Source organism: Pundamilia nyererei, unplaced genomic scaffold (assembly GCF_000239375.1).
Source record: "Pundamilia nyererei isolate P.nyererei 1_Seehausen unplaced genomic scaffold, PunNye1.0 scaffold00134, whole genome shotgun sequence".
In the NCBI taxonomy this organism is placed as follows: Eukaryota; Metazoa; Chordata; class Actinopteri; order Cichliformes; family Cichlidae; genus Pundamilia; species Pundamilia nyererei.
In genome coordinates, this window is record NW_005187535.1 from 200,865 (window position 1) to 226,816 (window position 25,952).

The 25,952-nt window shown below is 38.5% G+C and overlaps 2 protein-coding genes across 4 annotated transcripts in view; both read left to right on the forward strand.

Annotated features, from left to right (window-relative positions):
* Positions 1-3,892, forward strand: part of LOC102207628 (ATP synthase subunit d, mitochondrial-like) — a 5,683-nt gene extending 1,791 nt beyond the window's left edge. Inside the window, exons 3-6 of the mRNA XM_005743623.1 lie at positions 1,154-1,250; positions 3,215-3,286; positions 3,557-3,619; positions 3,708-3,892. Coding sequence (XP_005743680.1) covers positions 1,154-1,250; positions 3,215-3,286; positions 3,557-3,619; positions 3,708-3,839 — 364 coding nt within the window. The 3' untranslated portion in view covers positions 3,840-3,892. The remainder of the gene's footprint in view (positions 1-1,153; positions 1,251-3,214; positions 3,287-3,556; positions 3,620-3,707) is intronic.
* Positions 3,893-4,445: 553 nt separating this feature from the next.
* Positions 4,446-25,952, forward strand: part of pnpla6 (patatin-like phospholipase domain containing 6) — a 33,488-nt gene continuing 11,981 nt past the window's right edge. For 2 of the 3 annotated variants that reach the window (XM_005743625.1, XM_005743624.1), the window contains exons 1-25: positions 4,446-4,533; positions 10,453-10,541; positions 14,103-14,156; positions 14,557-14,644; positions 14,755-14,837; positions 14,977-15,068; positions 15,190-15,330; positions 15,712-15,871; positions 16,300-16,380; positions 18,193-18,321; positions 18,501-18,581; positions 19,007-19,142; positions 19,716-19,784; positions 20,262-20,362; positions 20,715-20,894; positions 21,370-21,447; positions 21,629-21,834; positions 22,915-23,046; positions 23,208-23,331; positions 23,566-23,679; positions 23,782-23,857; positions 24,380-24,529; positions 24,686-24,749; positions 25,044-25,212; positions 25,306-25,488. In XM_005743625.1, the coding sequence (XP_005743682.1) occupies positions 10,494-10,541; positions 14,103-14,156; positions 14,557-14,644; positions 14,755-14,837; positions 14,977-15,068; positions 15,190-15,330; positions 15,712-15,871; positions 16,300-16,380; positions 18,193-18,321; positions 18,501-18,581; positions 19,007-19,142; positions 19,716-19,784; positions 20,262-20,362; positions 20,715-20,894; positions 21,370-21,447; positions 21,629-21,834; positions 22,915-23,046; positions 23,208-23,331; positions 23,566-23,679; positions 23,782-23,857; positions 24,380-24,529; positions 24,686-24,749; positions 25,044-25,212; positions 25,306-25,488 (2,739 nt within the window). In that variant the 5' untranslated portion in view covers positions 4,446-4,533; positions 10,453-10,493. Of the gene's footprint in view, positions 4,534-10,452; positions 10,542-13,532; positions 13,556-14,102; positions 14,157-14,556; positions 14,645-14,754; positions 14,838-14,976; positions 15,069-15,189; positions 15,331-15,711; positions 15,872-16,299; positions 16,381-18,192; positions 18,322-18,500; positions 18,582-19,006; positions 19,143-19,715; positions 19,785-20,261; positions 20,363-20,714; positions 20,895-21,369; positions 21,448-21,628; positions 21,835-22,914; positions 23,047-23,207; positions 23,332-23,565; positions 23,680-23,781; positions 23,858-24,379; positions 24,530-24,685; positions 24,750-25,043; positions 25,213-25,305; positions 25,489-25,952 lie in introns of those variants that run through there. The other variant, XM_005743626.1, reaches the window with a different exon arrangement.

A 25,952-nucleotide genomic window follows, 5' to 3' on the forward strand; every position in this document is an offset into this window, starting at 1 on the left:
GTAAACACTCTGGCTCCACCTTAAGCTGGGCCAGCATCATCATCACTGCTGCCATTGTGTTATCAGTGTTTTTGTTTAAAACTGGAGGCTACCTGGGCTTAATGTTGTCAAACCTTTTATTCACATGCAGCTTCTGAATATGTTTTTAGTGGCAAATATGCATCACTTTTTCATGGCGACGGTAGCACGCTACAGAGTGTTAAACGAAGCATCGAATGTTTGTCGAGAATTTTTTATAATCGAATCAATCAATCGCTGCAGCTTTAGTAGAAAGAAGATGTTTTCTGCTTTCAAGAGAACACAGCAAATAGTGCAAATGGTAGATATTTATCTTAATTATTGCTGCTTGAACGGCTCATCTTGTACACATTGTACGCTACTGATGCTGGAAGTATCAGTAGTACAAAACAACTGACTGTAGTACACTGGGATGTGTTATTTAAACTGCAATGTTTCCTGCATAATTCCATTCTACGTGTAGCTTGCCATCACCAGTGTGTGTGTGTGAATGGGTGGATGACAGGTTGTGTAAAGTGCTTTGGGGTCCTTAGGGACTAGAAAAGCGCTATACAAATACAGGCCATTTACCATTTACCATTTCTATTTGTGGTTGTAGAGAGAGCCGTGTTTGTGGGAGACTTAAGGAGTTGGAATGTGTTGGAACAAAAAACTCTTTTTAAGACATGGCTTAATGACATGGAGAGCAGCGATAACAGTGACTGGGTCACCCAGCCAGTAGAAAACAGATTGATCAAGTTGACATGTCATCTTGTATAACCTGCAGACTAAGGCCTGGGTGAATAATTTCATTTTAATCTCAGTTATTATTTTGGTTTCCAGTGATTATAAAAAACATCAGAGAAAAAAAAGCATCACCTTAGTAACTGCATGACATCAATTTAATGAATAAATTTATGTTAGAGATTTAATAGAAAATTATGCGGCTGTCACATTATTCTTTGCAGACTTTAATTTATACCATCGTTATAATAATTAAAGTGGGCGGTTGCATTAATTTGTCTCCTAGAAGCATCATCACTGAATTTTGCATTTGTATCAACTTGTGAACAGTTCTGTTGTCCATTTTATTTGCTCTTTGCACCTTAAATATCATCTACTTGGGTTTCTCTTTTGCTCTTCTCCTCCCTACCAGGCTAGCCTCCTTGCCAGAAAAGCCTGTGGCTATTGACTGGAGCTTCTACAGGAGTGCAGTGGCCAAAGCCGGGATGGTTGATGAGTTTGAGAAAAAGGTGAGCTTTTCTCAGCAGGTTATTAGTCAATATTAAAGCACCAAATAGAGCGTGTGTAGAATGCCATTTTTAAAAAGTTGTTTGTGGCATTTTTAATGTTGTGTCTAGCTGCTCTGAAAATTTTTCACATAATTAAAATTGTGTTTTCATTTTATGAAAGATTGTCCTGTAATGCCCCATTGTAGTGGCTGTAAAATCAAATCAGTTTTCACACAACTACATGAATCCCTGTGAAAAATTAAGTACACCCTTACATCTTCCATTGAAAATAAGAGGGTAAGTGGCAGTCAGGTGCTGCTAATTCAAGATTTGCTTTCACTTAGCAGTACCTCAAAGACGCAATGCAGAACAAAATTACGTTGCATAAGATCACATAAAAAACATCAGTACAAAGATTAAAAAGAGGCAAGTATAATAAATAAATGAATATAAAGCCAGTGGTACATATTTAAAAACAATAATAAAATAAATATTCAATTATTGCACAGGAGAAATTTTGATTGCACTGAAAATATTTTGTTGACAGATTTATAGAGTATAATCAAATGCGCTTGATTAACCAATCAAATAACAAGTGTGACCACCTCGATTGAGATTTCTCATACATCATGCACAGTCATTTTCCCGGTGACAGCCATCAACTTCCAGCAACCACTTATTCCTGGTAGGGCACTGGTGCTTGCCAAATGGTTAGCAGACCAGTCTTTAGATCTGTGTGATTAGAGCCTTTTTTACTTGACTCTGCATTGTCACAAGTTAAGTCACATGGTTGGTGGCCACATATCTTCAAAACCCCAATTAAAGCAGAAGTTTTAACAGTTTTAAAACTTCAGTGTCATATTAACACAATCCTACTATCTTCACAGGAGTGGACCAGCAAATTCACTCTATGTTCAGAGCGTGCAGTGCTTAGAGAAACTGCAAAAAACCCAACAGCTACATGTCAGACTCTACATGCCTCAGTAGCATGTTTACATGTTAAAGTTCATGACAGTACAGTTAGAAAAAGACCAAAAAACTATGGTTTATTTGGAAAGGCTGCCAGGAGAAAAACTCTTCTCTCTAAAAAAAACAGTTCAGTTTGGAAAGTTGCATCGTAACATACCACATGACTCCTGTCCTTTTATACAGAGGAAACCAAAGTGGAGATGTTTGGCCATAATTTACAGTTTCACATTTACCAAAAACAAAACACAGCATATCAACACAAATGCCTCATACCAACTGTGGAGGGCTAATGATATGGACTTGCTTTGGTGCCACAGGATCGGAATGTCTTACAGTCACTGAGTGTTTACCAAAGTATTCTGGAGTCAAACGTGAGGCCATCTGGAAAAAAAAAATCCAGGCTTTGGAGTGACCCAGTCTAAGTACAGACCTCAAAATGATCAAAATGCTGTCAGCGGGACATTAAGAGAATTATGCATTAACAAATGTAAAATGATTACTTCACCTTATTACTAATAAGATAGCTCTACAGGCTATTCAATCAATAGTGTACTTAGTTTTTCACAGCATAGATTATTTTGAAAACCTTCTTTTACATATAACAGTGAGTTAACAGATCACGAAAACGAGTCAGGACCCACTACTTTTAGAAAGTGTTTTGTTTTGTTTTTTTCTCCAAAGCTCATGTTCCTTGTTTGCAGCACAATCCACTCAAAACCGGTCTCAAAAACAAGCGTGTTGCAGGCACAAAATAATCCTGCAATTGAAATACCTTAGATTCCAAGTTGTATTGCCTATAATTAAAAAAAATAAAATAAAATTAGCACATGCTTTGCCATAACATGGGGCTCCCAACTCCCAGTTTTTTACCATGGGAGGAAGCATTAATGCTTTATCCATTTTTATGTGTAGTCTGACAGTCTCAGACTAGCTTTGAGTGGGACACAAAAAGTAGAGCTTAAATTCCCTGTGTTATTAAATTCTATCTTTTACTTTTTTATTCTTCCTTCACACAGTTTAAAGCACTGCAGATTCCTGAGCCCACTGACACACAAACAAGCACCATCAATGCGCAGGAGGCTGAGGCTGTAAGTGGCGAGATCAAACAAATTAATGTATTTGCATGTTTAGCTTAAAAGTAAGAACATTTTTATCTGGAAACTGTAATGATGAAAGAAGAATTGGCAGCCATACCATGTGTACATATTTTAATAATAAGAATTGTAAATGTGCAAAGAATTTTCCAAAGGTCACAAAATTGTTTAAACACAAATTGACATTTAAAACAGAGGGAGCTGCATCCCAAATCTCTTCTTCTTTTTGCTCTTTCAAATTCATAATTCACTCTTCTCCAACAGAACAAAAGTGCACAAGCCTACATTGAAGGATCCAAGGCCCGCATTGCTCAGTATGAAAAAGAGGTGAGACAGTAGTTGGCTTATTTGCTCAAATGCACCATGAGTGTGTTATGGTGTTTAAAAACTTCTTTTCTGCTTTGTGTGTTTTCAGCTGGCTAAATTTAAGAACATGATCCCCTTCGATCAGATGACCATCGAGGACCTCAACAGCGTCTTCCCCGAGACAAAGTTGGACAAGGTCAAACACCCATACTGGCCGCATAAGCCCATTGCAGAGCTGTAACTTCATTACTTGACACTGACCTCACAATAAAGATTATGTATTCTAAGAGCGAACCTTTGCTGTCTTCATTGTTTTATTAGTGTGTGGAAAAAAGATGTGTATTTTAGTTGTCTCTCTTAAAGTAGCACTTTGTTAAATTGCAGGTACTTCCCACGAGAGGGCAACGTTGCTTCAGTTTTACTTGCAGTAAAAGGTATTGGGTGAAAATAACGGCCGTCTTGTTTCGACGAGGTACTATATTTTAATGTCAAGACAGAGAGCGATTTCCCGAAAATGACATATAGCTAATGGCAGATTTAAACGTAACGGAAGTGACGGACATGTGAGGAACTAATTGAGGTTTGATTGTTTTATTAACACTTTTATCATTCTTAAAGGTGTAGCAGTATCCCGCGGCAAAGGCGAGTGATGGTTGTCTTATTGTCAATCATTCCAAATATTATCCAATCACGGGTCGTCTGGTTAGTTATTCTAAATTCTCATTGGACACAGATTTTTTTATTTACATAAATGTGGGCGGGAGATCTGGGCCAGCGCCCAGTCTTGTATTTTAATTGGGCCGACTTGACAACATCGTCAATGTTGATTGGACGGAGGTCTAGCGGACTTAGACGAGGAGGGGCTACATTGAAGATGATTTCCGTTGTGTTTCACTTGACTGTACGTGACGATTGACCGGAGTGTATCAGCTTAGGTAAATCCTTCTATACCTATATTATTTAAAGAGATGAGTTTGGTATATGTTTTAGTAGACGACTGTATAATTTTACGAGGCTTTTACTTAATGATAGTAGTGAAAACCGGAGATAGCTCTTCAACTGTGTCACTAATATTAATATTATAGCTCTGTCACATTGCTCTTTTGGAGGTCAGAAAAAGACGAACTGTAAACCCAAGCCCGTTATCGTATTTACGATGGTTAGAAGTTCTTGCACCCCCAAGTCATTAATGATGGCCGGAGAAAACCGGTAACGACAGCTAGCTAACATCCCGTGACAATAATCTGTCAGGTGCCCTCTGCCTTGAAGGTAGCAAAGATTTTTCTACTTCCAGCTTATCGGCTGTGTCCTAATACTAATACTAATAATAAACGGTTCTCCGAGTTGAAAGAACTAAACGAGGCCTAACTATAATCTAATCTATGTAGCCACTGTCGTTTTCGGGATTGGTTTCATGTGAGTGTTTGCTAGCTAACGGTACACTACTGCGACAAAATAAAAAATAAAAACACCATCTGCTGGTGTGTACTAGCTACCTAAATGTCGTAAAGCTTACTGTAAAAACTCCACTTTTTTCTAATGTACTGAAGGTGAATCCTCACCACCATGGTCTGTTTACAACGCAACCAAATAACCACAGTCAGCAAACCAGCGCCGCTTCGGGCGCAAATTATGGAGAGCAGTTTTAGCTGGATGGAAACACGAGCTAATGTCATCCTCACACAGTGGGCAGTGATGTAGTCAGAAGACGCCCCCTGAAGAGCAGGAGTGTAATTTAATATGATATTTATGTTTACATACACAATAAGGCTAATGTGAACATAAATCCGTGCAGCTGATGAACAGTTTTTGAACAAAATTCACAGTCACGTGTAGCTTTCCTGCACCTGGTTGGCATGTCCACAATTTAACAGAACACTTCCTAAATATATTAAACTGTATATTTTGTGCGAGAAGGGCTTTAATACTCAAATACAGGCAAAACACTGGACAGATCGGTACAATATAACTAGCTGGTCACTGCTTTGCTGCAGTTTGCATGTGTCAGGGCTCTATGCTGCCTGTATTTTATTTAAAAAAAAAAAAATTCCCAGTTTGGGCTGAAAGTAACAACAAAAGAACTGTTTTGTTTCCCTTTACCTGTCTTAAATACACCATTTAACCATTAAGATACAGAGTGATAGTTCAGTCCACTTTGGAATTTTTTTTTTTATCTGTCAGTTTCCAACCATACACATCACAAGACCTTGAAAGCCCAAACTGTTGTTATTGTTACCATGAATCTCATGGTATAGTCGGTACTCTGTTAACAGTCAGTCCAGGTCAGATCGTGTATAGTGGGTTAAACACTGGCTTCATTGTTCCTAGAGAACAATAGGAGTAGGGCTGCATGGAGAGGGGCACTGCTTGGAGGCTAGAGGGTGAATACTATCTCCTTTGGGTCTATCATCCTGTACTCTTCTTAAAGGTGCTATTGCCACACTTTAAAACTATGCTGAGTGAAGTGTCAAGTGTAACTCTAAGTTTCAGTTTTTATTTTGTCTGGATTTACGCAAGGTTTGATACACTGGCTGCTTCAACAGAGGCAGAAAAAAGATTTTGCAACACATGGGACTACTTTATCAGTCCATTCTTAGCTCGCCTATTTGTCCATTCTTAAATTAGGCCAGGTTACCATGGCATCCTTTGTTGTGTTCCTCCAGTTCTTGAGTAGTTGTTTTCAGTATGGAGGGCACGTGGGGGTGTGCTTGGTCTGCAGCAAGGTTTCGGTGGCTGGTATATGTAAAAGTAACATCCAGATAAATGCCAGGATCCAAGATTTGTGCCTTTTGGTAGGAAATGCTAAAGATGTTCCTATGCGGTGTTGTAGCTCTGTGGGTCCTTTGCAGCAGCATGCTGTTCTGTGGTTTTGTTTATGATGCACAGGGTTACTTCATGTAACACAACACTCCACTCTGTTTTTCACAGATTGAATTTCATCCATGCATCAGTCCAGCCTCTCTATCTCTCTCCGAGTCACCAATCGCACAGGAGAAAGCTGCTGCTGATTGCAGTTTATGTTGTACACATCCTGTCTAAACATTTAGGCAATTGCTGGTAACATCGAGACATGCTGTATGTTGCACAAATTTTAACAGTCAGTATTTGTAGAAAAATATAATCCAAACTCAGTTTAAAGGTGTGTTGAGTAGGGATGGGTATCGTTTAGGTTTTATCCGATACCAGTACCAAACCGGTACTTTTGAAACGGTGCTTAAACGGTGCTCGAACCAGTGCTTAAAGAATGGAGAACACACACTTTGTCCAAAAACCTCTCATTTTTAGCTGTTTTTTTTGTAAAAAGATAACAATGTTTTAGCCTTTTCTGCAGCTATAGGGCATATATGGTAGGGCTGCTCAATTAATCGAATTTTAATCACGATTACGATCTGGGCTTTCAACGATCATTAAAAATGACTGAGCCGATTATTAGCCCCTCCCTCATTTATCCGCGACACCTTAAAGGCCGGTCCGTGAAAATATTGTCGGGCATAAACCGGTCCGTGGCGCAAAAAAGGTTGGAGACCGCTGATTTAAGAGGACCCGAGGGAAGCTCGGAAAGCTAAGCAGAAGTTATTTGGAGAGTGACTGCCGTTGGTTGAAAAGAGTTTTAAAAAAAAAACTTCAGTGGTGTTGCACACTATTTTATATTATTTTTTTAAAGTCATTGTTAACCCTTTAAAGCCGATCAGAGCAGCACTCTCCGTTTTGCATAACTATTTTTAAATCCCTGTAGAACCTGAACCGTGTAAGCTAGCGCAATAATTTGTTTTGCATATGAAACCGGAGGAGTTGTACTTACATCTTATGCCATCAGCTTGTCCTCGGTCACGGTTTCGTTCCACATATAGCTTTGCAAAAATTGCATAAAAAGCGCTTGCAGGAACAAAAAGTGAAATGATGCACATGCTGTTTTCTTTGCAAATTTGCATCATAGGATTGTTTTTTGTTTTTCCTGCAGTATATAAAAATTGCTGTATCTCCAAAATAAAACTATGAAGACACTCAAAATAAATTTCCTGTGGTGGGAAACTATTTTTTGCAACTTTATTGTATTTAAAGTTTTGAGGGATAAACCTCTTAAACTTCTCCAAGTAGAAATATATGTAAACAAAACAAAAGCGATTTTCAATTTTTTTTGTAGTTTATTGCACTTTTTTGCAATTTATGTAATTACTATGCACTTAATGCATACATATTATTAAAATATGGGCTATAACAGTTGTATTGGTGTATAGCAACTTGAAATGCTCCCACAAATGGCACTACAGCATGTAAAAAAAAAAATAATAATAATAATAATATAAGCTCTGGTGGACTTGGTTCTATAGTAGGTCTTAAAGGGTTAAATAAATATCGTCAAATAATCGTGATCTCAATTTCAGTGAAAATAATCGTGATTATCATTTTTGCCATAATCGAGCAGCCCTAATATATGGTATCACTCTTGGCTGGAAGCAGTGCTTAATCAATGGAAAAAACACCAATTTTGTCTAAAAACCTCTCATGTTTAGCTGTTTCCCACTTTTTCTTTGGTCATTTTAGCCTTTTTGGCCAGGGTGAAGGGAGTACCTGCCATCAAACAAGAAGACAACCGCATGTAACTACGACAGTGTTTGCTAGTTCACCTTACGTGCATTAATGTAATAACATGGTTAGCCTACTCAACGTAAATTACACACGAACAGCATTAAGCTACTCACGCAGAGAAGAACGGCTGCTGCTGCCATCATCATCCTCATCATTTCTGCTACACTGGCAGGGCTAGGGGCCAGGACTCTCCTCTTCGGGTTCTTGGGGGATGTTGCTAACTCTGGGTCCGATAACAGGCACCACACCCGCAGTAGATGTGCTCGGTGTGTGAGGTCTCGCAGCAAGCTATGAAATACTGTGCATTTCTCGGCTTTTAAAAAAATGCTATGCGTCGCCAGGTGTTTCATCAGATTCCAGGAGTTACCTCCTTTGGACAGTATCACCTTAAAGCACTTGTTGCAGGCTGATGAGTTTGCATCTTTTGCTGTGAAGTACAGCCAGACTTCTTATTCTGTAGCTCTGCTCTAAAAGAACGTATGTACCTGGGCCCACCTTCTATCCTCGGAAAGGTAAAACGAATGGCTAGAATCCAAAGTGTATGATGTCTCAGGAAAAAAAAGCACCGAAATAAAGCACTGAAATGTGCGCTGCTTTTCAGTCTGGTTACTACCGTTTATGTCAGAACCGGTGCCATCCCTAGTGTTGAGTGTCTAATTTATTTATTTTTTCAAGTAGGAATCCAAAACAAACACACACAAAAAACAGTCATTCTCAGTTAGGATGATTTACTAATGCTAGTGTTTCAATATAAACAAAATTTGTTGCAGCTCTTTATTATTATGGAAAATGATAAAAGGCTTTGGTATTTAAAAATTGTTTTTATAGTCCTGAATAATTCACATTAAAAATTATCAATATATTTTATAATTTGTTAAGATATAAAGATATTTTCTTTTTCGTTTATCAAAACTTCCAGTAACTTCCACTGTCCAATACCAAAAGATTTTATAAAACAGAAAAAAGGGTCAGCATTGTTATTGTAATGTCTTTTCTTAGCCATAAGATGCTTGCTTCTTTATAGGCATCTTCCTCTTTGTGCAGCAGCCTAATCTGTATGCCCTTAGCAAACATAGAATCTGCTTGTTTAACCTCCAGCATCACTTTCTGCTCGAGGCTTTAGAGTTAGTGGGTAATTGGTTGTCCTCAGTCAGCTTCACTATTTATTTGTCTGTAGACAGTGAGCTTGCTGTTTTTGCTATAGAATAAATGCCTGTGTCAGCTGAATCTGTCTGTATTCTGGCAGATGTGGGCAGTTAGGTGGTATGTGCCTGGATAAACTTGTACATCTCCTACTGCTCAGTGTGTATCTCTCTGGGGAGGTAAAATACTACAGTGTACAATGGCAGTGGTTAAAGGAAAATTGTATGTGCAAAAGAAGAAACAGAAAACAACAAAAAACCTCTCCACTTATGCAGTCACTCGTAAACACACGAAAACTAAGATACAAACCTAACGAACACAAAGCTGTTGTCAACCAGCATTTCTGCCTTTTTAATTAATTAATTAATTTTTTTAATTTCATCATCATGTAATGTCCCGTTAAAAATGGCACAAATTTAGTGGAGCAACAAGAAAATCATTCCTATTTGGATGAAGGGGAAGGATAAAAAGGTGAAAAGGGGGTAATGAGTTACTACCTGTATAGTCGTTTATCTGTTATCTAGCAAGCCTGCCGTGTTTCTGTGTAACTAAGGCCTGGATCAGTGATGTCAGCAATATGCTGTTGTAGGATGCAAATTTTTGGATCCCTTTTCTTCTGTGCAGTTGAAGCAATTTTTGAAGAATAGATGCAGTTAGACAGCTAATCCAGAAACTTTAGTTAGGGACTGAGAAATGTTATTCTCTTATGCAACTGTGTGTGCTAACAACTTCTTTGTCTTTGAACTACATTTGCTCGTTCTGCCCCACTATTTTTTTTCCTGCAGCTGTGAACTATTTAATTTGTTTGTGTGGATGCACGTCCATAGTATCACTCATACTCCTGGTAGTACAAACTGTGGTTTTCTCACTCAGCTGGGCAGCATAGACTACCAAGCGGTAACATATCAAAGAACGCTTTATGTTGACTTTCAACAAGTTACTTTGCTTTCCTAAACATGTTGGCTCAAGATATGTTTGACTTGTGTTAACAGGAAAAATCACAGTAAGCAGCTAAATAGAATTTGCCTCTCCATAATTTGAAAGTATGTACCTGTGTTTTTCATACCGTGCCATGTCAAAATAGCTTTTTGTTGAGTATGCATATCTATCTTTGTTCTCAGTGGCTGTTGATGGACCATCCCTATGAAGAAACAGGGTTACAATGGGACAGAGTACCTCCGAACAAGAGGGTGAAGGTCACAGCCAAGAGGTTGGTTTTGACTACAGTATTTATTTGTATACGTGTCCTTGCTCCAGCGGATGGGCAGTCTTTCACAATCCTAATGTGGAAACAAGCTTCAAGGTTATTAACATAAGCCACAGCAACCTGCCAGTAGAAAACGGTGTGCTGGTGACTTGTATTAGCACATAACTTTGTGCTTACAAAAATATGAAAAGCTGACTTGTAGGTTTTAGAAAGAGACCTTGAAACAAGTGTCCATTTAAAACTTCTCAGCTAGTGCAGAATTTGAGCTTTCATTTTAAACAAAGTTAGCTTGAGAGTGTGTAGACTACGTTTAAATCACTAGAGCCATCTGCTTGTCCACCACTAATATGTCTTGTTGGTTAGCCATCACCAGTTTGTCTGTCTGTAGCTTGGTCATTCTTGACCACCCTAGTGGTGCACAATTTGAGCTTTCATTTGAAACAAAATTAGCTTTAGAGTGTGTAGACTAAGCTGAATATGGTTTTTCATGCATGCACAGTGACAGATTTGTCCTAGTTGTCATTTTGAGACAAATGCACATGCATTAGGGATGGGTATTGATAAGATTTTCACGATTCCGATTCCATTTCCGATTCTGTTTAACAATTCGATTCTTTATCGATTCTCTTATCAATTCTTATTTTTAAAAAAGGAGAACACTAAGGTCGACTAGCTTAGAACTTTGTTTTATATCTTCTCTTTGAACAAGATTTAGGAGTAACATGGCCTTACAAACCCAACAGTGAGATCTTAAGAGATCCAGCCCATGGCTCTTTAATGGGGTGTCACAAGGTCCCCGGGGGAAAAAATTGTAAAAGTAAAATAAATATTCTTCTGTAGCAATAACAAAGTATAACATAAATTATTCTGTAGCAATTACACAAGAATATCCAGTAATGTCCCTGCCTACAATTAAACACATTCATTTACTGAAAATCGGGGGCATCTGCTGTGGCAAATGGGTTCAAGCCTTTGACCACAAACTTAGTCACTGCTCGGTGACATTCGTCTATCCTGGCCTGAAAGGAGACGTTACCGGTAGACTGCAGCGAGAACTGCCAGCATCTGAGCCAACCAGACTCTGTCTGTCTCTCTCATCATGGTCACCTAAATGCACAGTAATGGCAGGTTTTGTAATAAGGCAGATCGCGCTAACATAATATGCACTGTTAGTTGATTATTTACCTGCCGCATTAACGGGAGAGGACGTGCAAACGTTACCGCTGCTGCTGGGTTGAGATTCACGAGTCTGGAGCGGAATTAAAAACACGACATTCATTTAAGGTTATCGTGTGTTTTGTGAGCAAATGCTTTTTCGTAGTGTTTCCTCCCTTAAATGAAATATCTACTTTGCAAGTATTGCAAGTTGCCCTGTTGTCATCCGTTCTCGTAAAGTATAACCAAACTTTTGAGCGTTTGAGCCGCCATGTTTCCTGCCAGGTAAATGACGCTCCGCAACGTGGTGACGTCATTCGGGGCGACTGGAATCGATATGGGAATTGTTTGCAAAAATGGCAAACAACTCCAAGGAATTGAAACAGTGGAACCGGTTTTCGATACCCATCCCTAACATACATGTACACTTTCCACACTCAACTCACTGATTTCTGAACGATATTTTGAACTCTTATTCTAAGTCTGCAGATGTAGTGCATTTCCATGTGCACATGCTGTCCATGCACTTACTGTCTCTAATTTCCACTATCAGTGAGTGTCAAGTGACGTGTCCAGCTTAAGACATTTACTGCTTAATAACCCTTAGCTAAACATACGGTAATCAATAATGACTGATAACGGACATGCAGTCTTACTGTCTGGCTGTCAGACAGCACCTATTACTCTTACTCTTGCAATATGGTATCTGATGGATTGTTAGTGACACACACACATAAAGACACATAAAGAAGCTTGTCTTGGCCACAAGATCTTTGCACTCTTTTCAAACTCTTTGAACTGACAGTCTTTATTTCAAAAGTAAGTGCTGAGTTTGATATTACTTAATTTAAGTAATAAAGATTTCCTTAGTTGAAAGAAAAGCCAAAATATATTGCCTGTGAGCCCAGTAATTTTATATCTGAAATCCTGAGTCTATTAATAGTATCCAAAACTGTGAAACTCTGTGTGGTAATCAGTTTGTAACTATGTGAAACATGGTAAGGGCAAAGTGTGAAGAGGATCAGATGAGTTGCTGCATTCTCATCTCCTTTGACTGTTGTTTCATGTGCATTAGGCAGTCCTTCCTCAAGGACAAATTCCGCATTCTCACATTCCAGTGCACTTCAGAACTGAAGCCTGCAGGCCTGGGCTTCATACTAGGAGATAATAAAAAAAAAAAATTAAAAATTAAAAAATCCCATCTCGCCACTTGGTTATGGTGTTCCACGTATGCCCTACCTGCTAGCATTTTGCACCCTGCTGTTATATGCTGGATTGTCAGGGGCATCTTTACACAGCCTGCACCTGTTGTCTTACCTGGTGTGATAGACCCCAGCTTTTATGGATCTTGTCCTCAGAGCTTGTTCCTGTGCTGCCATGATTAGTGCCTCCATGCTGTCTTTCAGTCCAGCTCTGTCTAGCCACTGGTAGGATTGCTGGATGCCAGCTGCTTCATCTATCTGCCGGTGGCATATACTGTCCAGGGGCCTGTCCATCCATCATGGTTCTTGTCCTTGCTCCTCTTCTTTCTTGTGTTTCTGCTGACTGAGGTATTTACTAAGCAGGCAGTCATCATGGATGTTTGTTGTCTCATCCTGGACAGTGGTTCTGAAGCTCACTAGTCCACAGCCTTTTTTTTTTTTTTGCATAGCATAAACTCTCAGGGTGCTGGATTTGGGGTGAAACCCTCCATGCATACTAACGAGCTTCCTTATCTTGATGTCCATGGCTTCTGTCTCCTCTTTTGGCCAGCTTAGTATCCCAGCAGGATATCTAATCTCTAGCAGGATGTAGGTGTTGATTGCCTGGATCTTCTTCTTCCCATTCAGCTGACTCCTCCGGACCTGCCTTACTCTCTGCAGGTATTTTTTAGTTGTGGTTTTCCTACCATCCTTCTCATGGCTTCCATTTGCCTGTGGGTATGCAGTTTGATGTCATCAATGTAGGTGAGGAGGAGGTGGCTTACAATTCCCCTGTTCCATAGTCGGTATCCATATCTCCCATTAGTTCCCGAGGAAGACTCTTGGGAACCTGTTGATCTTGTACAGCTCTAGGTTTCCAGGATCCAGTTGTGGGGCATTGAGTCATAGGCCTTCTTGTAGTCAATCCAGGTGGTCCACAGGTTGGTCAGTCTGGTCTTGCAATCGCAAGCAACTGTTCTTTCTACCAGTAGCTGGTGTTTCGCCCCTGTGGTATTCTTGCCAATTCTTTTCTGTGCCCCTCTCATATATTTAGCCACATGCCTGTTCATATTAACCACTATGATGCCTAAAAGGAGCTTCCATGTGGTACTGAGGCAGGTTATTGGCCGGTAGTTGGTTGGGACCAATACCTAAAACATTTTTTATTTTGTTTTGTTTTTCATTTTCTGATTGACTGCACTGTTTGTGTCTTCTCTTGTTACATTAGGACGGGTTTGATAACATCAAGACTTTTGTGGAGGAGGAACTACAAACAAGCATGGTGAGCATCCAGTTTGATTTCATGTCTTAGTAAGTCTCATTCAACAGCCAATTTGTCACACAGGTAAGGGAACTGTAGATTTATACACTTGGAAATAAATTGGAAAACTAACAGAAACTACCTACGGTAATACATCTCAAGTAGGTGTAACCATGTTTACTGCTGGTAATATATGTACCTTGATGACAATGACCAAATAATTAAAAACTGAAAATTATTTGTTTTTAATGGCCTCAACTTAGTTTTTTTTTTCTTTTTAGAAAACACAAATACTTTAACTAAAATATTACTTGGGTAATATCTTTAATATTAAAATATCCAAGTAAATAAATGCTTTACTGTTGTAAATACTATAATGTATACCACTGACGTTCTCCCTCTTTGGTTCCTCTTTATTCAGATGGTGGGGATGGTAATTGGTGCAGGTATCGCCATAGTCCTCATCGCCATCCTGATCTTCTTCATCTTGCGGAGGATCAAGCTTCGAAGTCAGTAGTTGCGGAAATGCATTTCTCATTGTACATCTAAAACGCATAAGGATAGTCATGAAGTCAGTAGTGTGTATACCTGTGGTAATGTCATTTATTATGTTTAACAGACTTAGAAGCTCAGGAGGCTCCCAAATACCGCTTCCGCAAGAGAGACAAAGTGATGTTCTATGGGCGAAAGATCATGCGTAAAGTGAGTCAGGCTGTATAAAAGCTCTAGCTGGCTCTCACACACAGAAACACGTCATTCTCGTAGTGTTTCAGTGTATAGTACTTTTTTTTTTGTTTTTTTAAGGAAAGAGTAATATTTAAACAAAACTATGTTTCATCAGGTCTCCCAGTCTACCTCGTCCCTTGTGGGTACATCCTCTTCTTCACGGCCACGCCTAAAGAAGAAGCAGAAGATGCTCAACATTGCCAAAAAGTACATCTGAATGCTAACTTTCATCAAGCATACACTATTTTGATTGTACTAACATTCTTTATGTGGCAGTTGCTTTCCTCTTATTTCCTTCTTATTATCTTCCTGCATGCGACTTGTGTAGGATCCTGCGCTTTAAAAAGGAGGTTCCCATCCTTCAGGCTAAGGAGCCCCCTCCCTCAGTGCTGGAGGCAGACCTCACTGAATTTGATGTGGCCAATTCCCACCTCCCCTCTGAGGTGCTCTACATGCTTAAAAATGTCCGGTAGGTTTAATGTCTGTGTGATTGTGTTCTGTAGTCCAGAGTACATAGATCCAGGTGCTTGTTCCTCCCTAAGCACAGTTTTGCTCATAGGGGGTTGCTTAATTTGATTTGTTGGGGTTTTCTCCAGAATACTGTAGGATCTTTACATTACTATAAAAAGTGCCTTGTACCTGCTGTTATTGAACCATCAACTGATAAATTCTCATGTCATATACTGTATTATAATATTTAATTCACCTCTGCATATTTTTTATAATATATAAATCCACAACTAAACAGAAAGACCATTTTAATTGCCCTTTGTACAAACCAAGTGTTTGCAGCTGTTTGCAATGAGTGTAATTCCTAACCCCCAAGCTTCCCTTTTGTCCTTTCACACAGGGTGCTGGGTCACTTTGAGAAGCCACTCTTCTTGGAGTTGTGCAAACACATGGTGTTTTTGCAGTTCCAACAAGGGGAGTATGTCTTCAGGCCAGGTCAGCCCGACAGCAGCATCTATGTTGTTCAGGATGGAAAACTAGAATTGTGCCTTACTGGAACGGTATGCAGGCTCCGTGTCCCTTTAATCATGTTTACCTCTGAATTTTATGCAATGAACTGTTGTTTTTAATTATGACTATAGTTTATTGTATGTTTTGTAAGTTTGCACAAATACTTTGTGCAAACTTATGCAAGCAGCAAAGTGGTTTACCAAGGTGCTTACCCACAAGAACACTGGCTTTAAAAAAAATTGTAGCTAATCATGTCTCCTTTAGCCACTGTTAGTGTTTGGATATATTTACCAAGTTTTAAGTCCTGAGGGAGATGTTAGTGCAGGCTTTATCTATATTGATACTTGATTGTGTACATCTATATGTATATTGATTGTGTGAATCTTTATGTACACACTCAAGTTGAACTTGAGTATAAGTTCTTAGAAAACAACTTGATTGTTTACATACATATGAATGCATTACTCCTGTCTTCCAGGATGGCAAAGAAAATGTGGTGAAAGAGGTTTACCCAGGAGACAGTGTGCATAGCCTCCTGAGCATTCTGGATGTCATCACAGTAGGTCACACCTATTTCTTACCGCACATAAAGGCTTTGTGCCACACCTACTTATACAGACCCTGCCAGTTCTCATAACAGTCATTTACACAGCGCTAAATAAGATAACATGACTTTGTGTCATTGTGTTGGCCCACACCTACATACTACAGCACATTCACCTGCTGACTCAGTTAACCGTTTCGCACTGGATGACACAACACTCTAAAGTAATTATTTGGTTTAAACCCAGCATTCATTTCTTTTCTTTTTTTCTTTTTTTTTTTCATCCATTTCTAAATTTCATCCATTTCATTTCACTTATTTATTTATTTCACACTTGGTACAACAGTTTCCACAGTTAGTTCTTTCAGACAAACCAACCACACTTTCTATCAGTAAAGCACTGCAACCATGTGTGAAAAGGAGCAGGAAGAAGAAAATGTTCTTATTAAACTCTGCCCCCTATCTACAATCCAACTTATATTGCAAGTGGGCACCAAAAAGCAAGGAACAAACTAACATTTATCTCCGGTCCTAACGCAAACCAAACAGATCAGAATATACCACTCCACATAGTAACAAGGAGAAAAGATAAGTAAATAAAATAAAATGATGCAAAAAATAATGGATCCTTTTTCAGTAAACTCCAATTTCGTTCACGTTCTTCATATTGAGTTATCGTTTTAGACATGTACTGTAACACTTTTTAAAACAATGTAAATTTATACAATTCTTTAAATTATAATGAAGAGAGTTCCACAGTTGTATACCCCTAACCGTTGGACTCATTAATCTTTGTGTAGTCCTAGCTAGCTGATGCTTAAAATAAAATTTCCTTCTGCTGTCTTCTCCCCTCGAGCACATTAAAAATAATCTTTGTAACTTAAAAGGAAAAATATTCTTTTTAGCCTTAAACATAATTAATAGTGTTCGTAGTTTCACTAAATCTCCTAATTATAAATAATTTCGATTTTATAAATAATTTATTTGTATGTTCTCTAACGTTATGAATCATTCGTAGCACTTTCTTCTGTAATACGTTTAGAGGTTTTATAGTATTCTCATATGTATTCCCCCAAACTAAAAAACAAAAAAACAAAAAACAAACACAGTAACTAAAGTATGAGAAAAACAATGAAAAATATAAAATGCGCATTGTTTTGTAGTCTAATAAATCTCTTACATTTCCCAAAATATAAATGTTTTTAACCATCTTCTTTCTAATATACTCAATATGTGATTTCCACGTCAAATTTTCATCTACTATTACACCCAAAAAGCGAAATTCAGTAACTCTTTCAATCAAGTCTCCATTAATGGACATAATGACTTCTTCCTCCTTCACACGATTGCCAAATATCATGAATTTTGTTTTTGTCAGATTCAAAGATAATTTATTTACATCAAACCATTTTTTCAATCTTAACATCTCATAAATCATAAGTTCAACCAAATCTTTCACATTCTCTCCTGAGCAATAAAAATTTGTGTCATCTGCAAATAAAATAAAATTTAACCTTTTTGATACGTCACAGATATCATTAATATATAAATTAAAAAGTTTAGGTCCCAAAATAGAACCTTGAGGAACACCACATACAATCTTCAATCTTTCAGAGGTATTGCCGAGATAATGTACATATTGCGACCTATTTTCTAAATAACTCCTTAACCAATTCAATCTGTGTTGATTGAAATTAAGTAATGTTTTGGGGTCATTCCATATAAAAACAAATAAACTGCTAATTAGAAACATCCCACCTGTAGAGCTTCTGTAAGTACAGATAGACTGAGAAAATGTTAAGTATTCTTTTGGATATTTGTGTGCAGGGCCACCAGAAGCCTTATAGAACAGTGTCAGCTCGGGCTGCAGAGGTTTCCACTGTTCTCCGTTTGCCTGTAGAAGCCTTCCTGTCTATATTTGAGAAATATCCCGAGAGTCTAGTGCGAGTAGTACAGGTGAGTTGTATAATGATTATTATTCCTCAGTGTTTGTCGGGTTTTTTGTAGATGTGCTTAAAATTAGAGTCGTATTTATGGATTCGTTTTCCACACACTGTATTTCTGGCTCGACGTCTGTAAACTAATTGTTTTCCTTTCATGCTTGAAATGACTAGCTTTCTGTTGTGCCATTTCAGATTATCATGGTTCGTCTCCAAAGAGTAACAGTACTAGCCCTGCACAACTATCTGGGGCTGACCAATGAGCTCTTCAGTCATGTGAGTTCATCTTATCAAGGCACCAGTTTGAAAGAAAGTCTTAAACTGAATAATTGCCTTAAAAAACCCCAATTATATTCATCAAAGAGTTCAGAATGGTGTTAGTCCTGAGATCAAATGTAAGCCAATATAAATATTTAAGACGAGGAGTAATGTGTGTTTGCCCATTCAAATGCTTTAAAATAGTCCACAGAATTCCTGTAATATGATAGTTATCACTCAACCAGTAAAGTTACCGGTAACATAGATTCACAAGTGATGTAACCCTTGTGACCTGGACCTCATAGTCCTCATACACATCCTGCTGTTATCATGATTTCAGTGCCTAAATACTGTAAATATTATGCTGTACTTTCCACCTTGTGAACACACACTCAAATTAATCATCTACCTCACTCTCATCCATACATTACTTGTTTTTACAGGAAATGCATCCCTCACGTCTGCCACCGCAGTCACCCCACCCTACTCGCACCAGTCCTGTACGCCATGGCAAACGCTTTGGCAGCCTGACGGTACCTGAGGAGCACCGAGAAGCAGCCGTTAAAGGTGAAACTCCAGGTAGGGTGTCAGCATACAGATTAAGTAACTCACAGTGTTAGAGAAGCTGAATCTTAGTTGAGGTGTACAGAGTTGCTTTAAAGCTTCATATGCAGGGTTCGTATGGGTGGCTGAAATCCTTGAAAATTCATAAATTTTAATATTGCCTTTTCAAGGTGCGAAAAGTGCTTGAATTTCAGATGTGGTGCTTAAACGTGCTTGAAACTGTATTTCATTCACCACAAATAACTATCTGACCGAATAGTTTTCTTATCAGATAGAGAAATAAAATGAGTCGCAAAGTAAAATTTCCCCGCCTGGGCTGCCTCGCACCTCTGCATGTCAGTCTGTTTCAATGTGTGACCCCGCCCCTACATTTTACCTCTTACTGAGGTGATGCAAAGTGAAACATAAATTGTTTGTTTTTTTTGGCTATGTGCTGGAAAAGCTTGAAAATGGACCTTGAAAGTGCTTAAAAGTGCTTGAATTTGACCCAAAAAAATGCGTATGAACCCTGCATATGTCTTCTCCGCTGCTATTTTTGCTTTGGGGTGACTTAGAAATGCTTTAAATCGTATTTATTTTTCACAACAGGGGAACAAGGGAAGGATGGAACAGTGCCAACTCTTAGCAGGACAATCTCAATGCCTGTAGACATTGCTGGTGAGGGATCTTTCTCTTGTACTGACAGATTATATTGTCTTACTGTTCTTTAGTTTTGCTGAAAGTCAGACACTTTCTTCCAGTGCAGTGTGATTTTTTTAAACATGTTTTAATGTAGAATGATTACTGAGAAGCCAGCAGAGAATGGGTAGCCGAAGTGTTACACTGATACCACAAACCGTTCAGCTCATCCATCTACAATATGCTATGCACACCTAATGTATACTGCTCATATTAAAAAGTTTGCCTATTGCCCACTTTAACATATATGACCAGTTGTTAATGTTACTGTTTTAGAAACACTTGTATTTGTAAGAAATTTATTTTAACAGTGCAGGTAAATAAGCAGGCAAAACCTTTAAAAAAATGACAATATATTTTGCCTTTTGCTTGTGCCATCACATTTTCGTTTGTTCTTTTTAAACATAGATCAACCTAAGAATAATTAAACCACTTAAATGTTGACCTTTTAAACAGGTGTACAGAAAAGTCTAAGATCAGACTTTGACATGGCGTATGAAAGAGGACGGATTTCTGTCTCGGCAGAGGAAAGCAACACTCCACCCACTTATACTCGGGTCAGTACACTGCAGACTCTCAGGACAAAAATGAGAAAAGATATAAACCCTCCTTATATGTATACATTACATTGGTTAATTACTTAAAGAAAACAGAAGTATTTTAGAATGGAGAATAGTATAGGCCACAGTTTATGAATAACAAAGAAGTAATTAATATATGATTCATAAGCCAAAAATATTTAAAGATAAGCTAAATATAAGATATTTGAGAAAGTGTGGAAAAAGAGTAGTGCTGTATCTCTGATAACGTTTTTTAGAATTAGAATTCCTGATTTAACAGCAGGAACACCTATTATAAATTGGCAAAGTATGCATATTACATTATGATTATTCTATTACATTATTACAGTCCATATCACAGGAACAGCGTGAGAGGAAGGTGACAGTAGATGAAGTTCCTTCAGGAATCTATCTGTATCCAGAGGAAGAGCCAGTTGTGGACAACATTTTTACACCCGTGTCAAATCGATCCAGTGCCGCTCTCTTTGAGGAAGGTCAGAAGGAGGTCCTAAAGCTTATGAGGATTGAGGTTCGTTTTACTTTTTTTGATTGTTCAAGGATAGTATTTTGCTGTTGTTCTATGCCGGTTTAAACTCCTACAGGCTGTGATCATAATACGACGAACAATTTGTTTTGACAAATAATGCAAGCAAATAGGTTTCCTTATGATTGACTGTTGCTTTAGAAAAAGAAAGAGTTACTGAGTCTGTGATGACAAAAAATAAACGCAAGAGTTCAGTGGTGCTTTAGGGGGTTGTGTAATTCACTTGATGCAATCTGTGCCTCTGTGCAGGTGTTGCTACATTTAAACTTTTAAAATAAATTTGTGTAACTAGATCAAAGTGTGAGTGAAGAAATAAATCATTGCCTGCAGCACAATCTTTCTCCGAGGCTCAACAAAGTGGAGTAAAAGCATTTCATCCACTGTCTTTTTCCACTTAGCTTTATCGTTTGTCACTGCCCAATAAATTTTTGACTTTTGCTTTCTGCCTTTTGTTATGCAGGACCCATCTCTGTTAAACAGCAGAGTGACTCTGCACCATGCAAAAGCAGGAGCTGTGTTAGCAAGACAGGGAGACCAGGTATTTCACACATTCTGAAACCCTATGACCTTTTGAAAACTTACAAATTACTCTTTTAATTGCATTAATAAAGCAGAAATAGATTAGATGTAGTAAAGAAAGAAAGTACATTACTGCAGCAGTAAAAGTTATTTTTGTCTTTGTATTTCTTTTTACCTCCTTCCTATTTTCACTTCAAAAGGACGTGAGTTTGCACTTTGTCCTGTCTGGTTGTCTGCACGTCTACCAGCGGATGATCGGCAAGCAGGAGGATGTCTGTCTGTTTGTCACCCATCCGGGAGAGATGGTGGGCCAGCTTGCTGTACTCACTGGAGAACCCCTTATATTTACCATCAAGGCTGTACGAGACTGTACTTATTTGAAGATCTTAAAGTCTGAATTCTATGAGTAAGTCTTACGGCTTTAGTGCAGATAAACTTTTAAGTGCAAGAGATGCAAATGACTTTAGGTCACTTTCACTTATATTTAAGGCTATTCTAAATTACATTTTAAAAAATAAATTAACCTCCTAAGACCTGAACTCTTTCATGGCATGCATTTTTAATTTCTCTTTGCTATTTGGCTTTTTAGTGTTCGATAGAAAACTATTAAGTCACAATTGAGTAATAATGTGCAAAACTCTTTATTTGGTGTCTGAACACAGCAGCAAAACACAAAAGCAAAATGAGAAACAACAATTGTGCCTCTTTGAGCAATACGGCCCGTTTGAAAGCCATTTGAAAGAGCAAAATTTAGTATTGTGGTCTAGACAACCCAAAATGTGATGTCCCCATATGCAGATGTCAGGTCCCAGGAGGTTAATTTAAAAACGACATTTTTGTAAACCATCTGAAACAAATAAAAACGAATTAAAATACAATAAAAATATGGGAGGAATACCCTTAGTTTTAGCATCTGTTAATTTTATAAAATTTGTTATCACAACTTGCCGATGAGGCACCGATGGACATGTTGATTGAGAATTTGAATGCGATTCACCTGCTTTCAAAAACGCCTGCTTTTTTCTTCTTCTTTTTCTTTTTTTTATTATTATAATACATGTGCTGATTTTCCTAAATTTTGCCTCTACCATTTGCGCTCCATACATTAATAATTAAAAACACTAAAACAACTGAAACTAATAAACACTAAACTAAAACTAAACATTTTCAAACAGTAAGAACTGAAATGAGCAAACCCGCTCTGGAAGCTAACTGAAGCTAAATTGAGTTAAAAACAAAAACAAACATGCATACACATTTACACAAAGCTTGTATCACCTGAATAAATAAGAAAAAGTCAGCTTGTGAAATTCATACATACACCCAGAGAATATGAAAGCTTAAAATATAAAAAAGTTAACTTTTAGTATTCTTTTCTAAAGTAATCTCCCAGTTTTGAGTTATCTCTCTCTACTTCTGACCATATTCCAGTGTGAATTATTCAGTATTTGTTCTCACTCTTTCTGTTATATGCTTCCGCCTGCAGGATCATGAGGGAGCAGCCCAGCGTGGTGCTGAGTGCAGCCCACACGGTTGCAATCCGGATGTCTCCTTTTGTCAGGCAGATGGACTTTGCCATTGATTGGATGGCTGTAGAAGCTGGCAGAGCCCTCTACAGGTACTCTGCTCCCGTCTTTACTTAGACAAAGAAATGAAAACAATCTTTGCATCTATGTGAAAACAATACTTGGTCATCCTGTTACATTTCTTATTATTCAGTCATAATTATAACGGTAAATGTAAAATATGCTTTTTTTTCTGTAATCTACGCATCAACAGACAGGATGACAAGTCAGACTGCACCTACATTGTTCTGAATGGACGTCTGCGTTCAGTCATCCGCAAGGCGAACGGCAAGAAAGAACTGGTGGGGGAATACGGTAGAGGAGAACTCATTGGAGTGGTGAGAACAAGGCATTTTTGTCTCATCCTACCCATGTGTGAATAGATACTAGTTAGTAAAATAAGCTCAAAACTATTAAATTAAAAACAGCTGTGGTCCTGAGCTAGGATTGGGACTAGAGCAGTGTGCTGCATTTTTCCACATCTGGAAAATTTCGATTAGATTTCTTCTCATTTCTTTTTTTTTTTTTTTAAGTTTTAAGTGAGGGACTAATCCAATCTAACTATGTATCAGGTGGAGGCACTGACCAAACAGCCAAGAGCCACAACGGTCCATGCTGTGAGAGACACTGAGCTGGTTAAACTGCCCGAGGGAACCCTTAACAACATCAAGCGACGATATCCACAGGTCTGTGACTTTGTCCTTGAAGTACTATTAAGTGGCTTTTTATGTTATTAATGTACTATAATAACATAGTTTCTTTTCAATTTTCTCTACTGTTGTGTTTAGGTGGTGACAAGGTTGATCCACTTGTTGGGTCAGAAGATTCTGGGAAATCTGCAGCAGGGGCGTGGGCCATTCTCTGGTAAGTCCAGTAAATTGAGCAGAAGAAAAAAAAAAAAAAGATCAGGTGACCAGATTTAATGAAATGAGCATGCGCTAATGAGCAAGGTTGAGAACTAATGCAGAACCACATGAGACCATTATTCACTTTATTCAAAAATTAAATGGTATTCTCAATATTGCAGATGTTGCCAAGACACACACACATATACTTCTGTTATTATTGCACGTCATCACTGGGACATGTGGTTGCACATACAGATTTAGTTTGTCATGCTAGTTTGATTAGTGTTGCTAAAGTTAGCAGTGTTATATTCTTTTCAGGGTAACGCCCCCCACGCCTGTGCCGGATGGCGTTATGCGTCACTCTGGTCATGTAGTTGAATGCTAATTTATCTTGACATAGTCTAGTTCATTTTGTCGATTCAAGTATTGACTAGTGAGGGCAGTAACACACACATGCGTGCTTCCTCACCAGCCAGCTGTGCTTTTACAGCCTTCAGTTTCTCATTCACTCCATTTGTTCACTGTTTCAATCTTTTAGGTTCAGCCCTCAGTCTTCCCAGCATGACAACAAGTGCTGATGTCACCAACCCAGCAAGCAACCTCTCCACTGTCGCAGTGCTGCCTGTTTGTGATGAAGTGCCAATCAATGCATTCAACCTAGAGCTCAGCCATGCACTTAGTGCCATTGGTAAACCCACACATTTCAGTTTTGTTCGTAAAAATCCTTTTTTTAGTGGGATTGCTTGACTTCTGTGTAGCTGTGTCTTTAAATTAAAGCAGGTCGACAAACAAACGCACAAGTTCTTTACTTTTTTGTGATATACAATTTGTTTGACTCTTGTAGGACCTACATTACTTTTAACCAGTGACATAATTAGAGAACGTCTGGGTGCTTCGGCTTTGGACAGGTCAGTCTGATAATCAAAGAATCTTGTCTGTATCACAAACCCTTTTTTCTTGTTGCTTGGGCTTTACTTGAAGCTATGCATTTAGTGTGTGTGTTATTTTTTCCTTACTTGTTTAGATGTTACTGAGTTTTGTATTTTTGTAGAGACAGGCATTGCAAATAAGTGCTATAAATGCTGTAGGCGTGGTTCGTGTTGCATACCTATAATGTATTAAAATGTAAACAAATTACTTCAGCTACTTTTCATACCTCCAAGTCGTTGTCTGTGTCTCTGCTTTTCTTCTCTATCCATCAGTATCCATGAGTATCGTCTCTCCGGCTGGCTGGCCCAGCAGGAGGACATCAATCGGATTGTCCTCTACCAGACAGACAACAGCATGACCCCATGGACACAGCGCTGCATCCGACAGGCTGACTGCATCCTCATTGTTGGTCTTGGGGACCAGGAACCTACACTAGGAGAAGTGTGTGTGTGTGTGTGTGTGTGTGGGAAAAGAGCTGGGAAGAGAAGAAATCTAATGGCAACAGATAACTTTAACTGTCTCGTCTTCCTTCAGTTGGAGCAGATGCTGGAAAACACAGCAGTGCGAGCTTTGAAACAGTTGGTCCTTTTGCACAGAGAAGATGGACCTGGACCTTCCAGGACAGTCGAGTGGCTCAACATGCGCAGCTGGTGCTCAGGGCATCTTCACCTCAAGTGTCCCCGGAGGGTCTTCTCCAGACGAGGTCCCAGCAAACTGGTAAAGAGTCAATTTTTTATAGGATTTTTAGATGCTTTCAGTTTATTTACATTTAGGGGTGGACAGAATGGCAGAGATATCAGTACCATAATTTCTAGAAGGCACAATATTCTAGGAGAATATAAAAGCCTTGTTTTGAATATTGAGTATGCTAGATTGATATTAACTATAGTCCACATGGGTTTGAGCCTCACATTTTAACAGTAAACAATACACAGTTCTCTGCTTTTTGCTAATTAGGGCACGTGCACACACATTACCCTTTCACATCTGCAGCTTTTTGCATTGTTAAATACTAGCCAGACCTCCTGACTCCCTTGAAGAGTAATTTCTTTTTCTGGCACTCCAGCCACAAGACACACCATTAGGATAGCTCTCACACTAAAACTTTTTGTAACTCTGTTACAGCTGCCAGTATGCACTTCATGTTGGAAACATCATAGAAGGTTTAGTTGGCAAAGCAC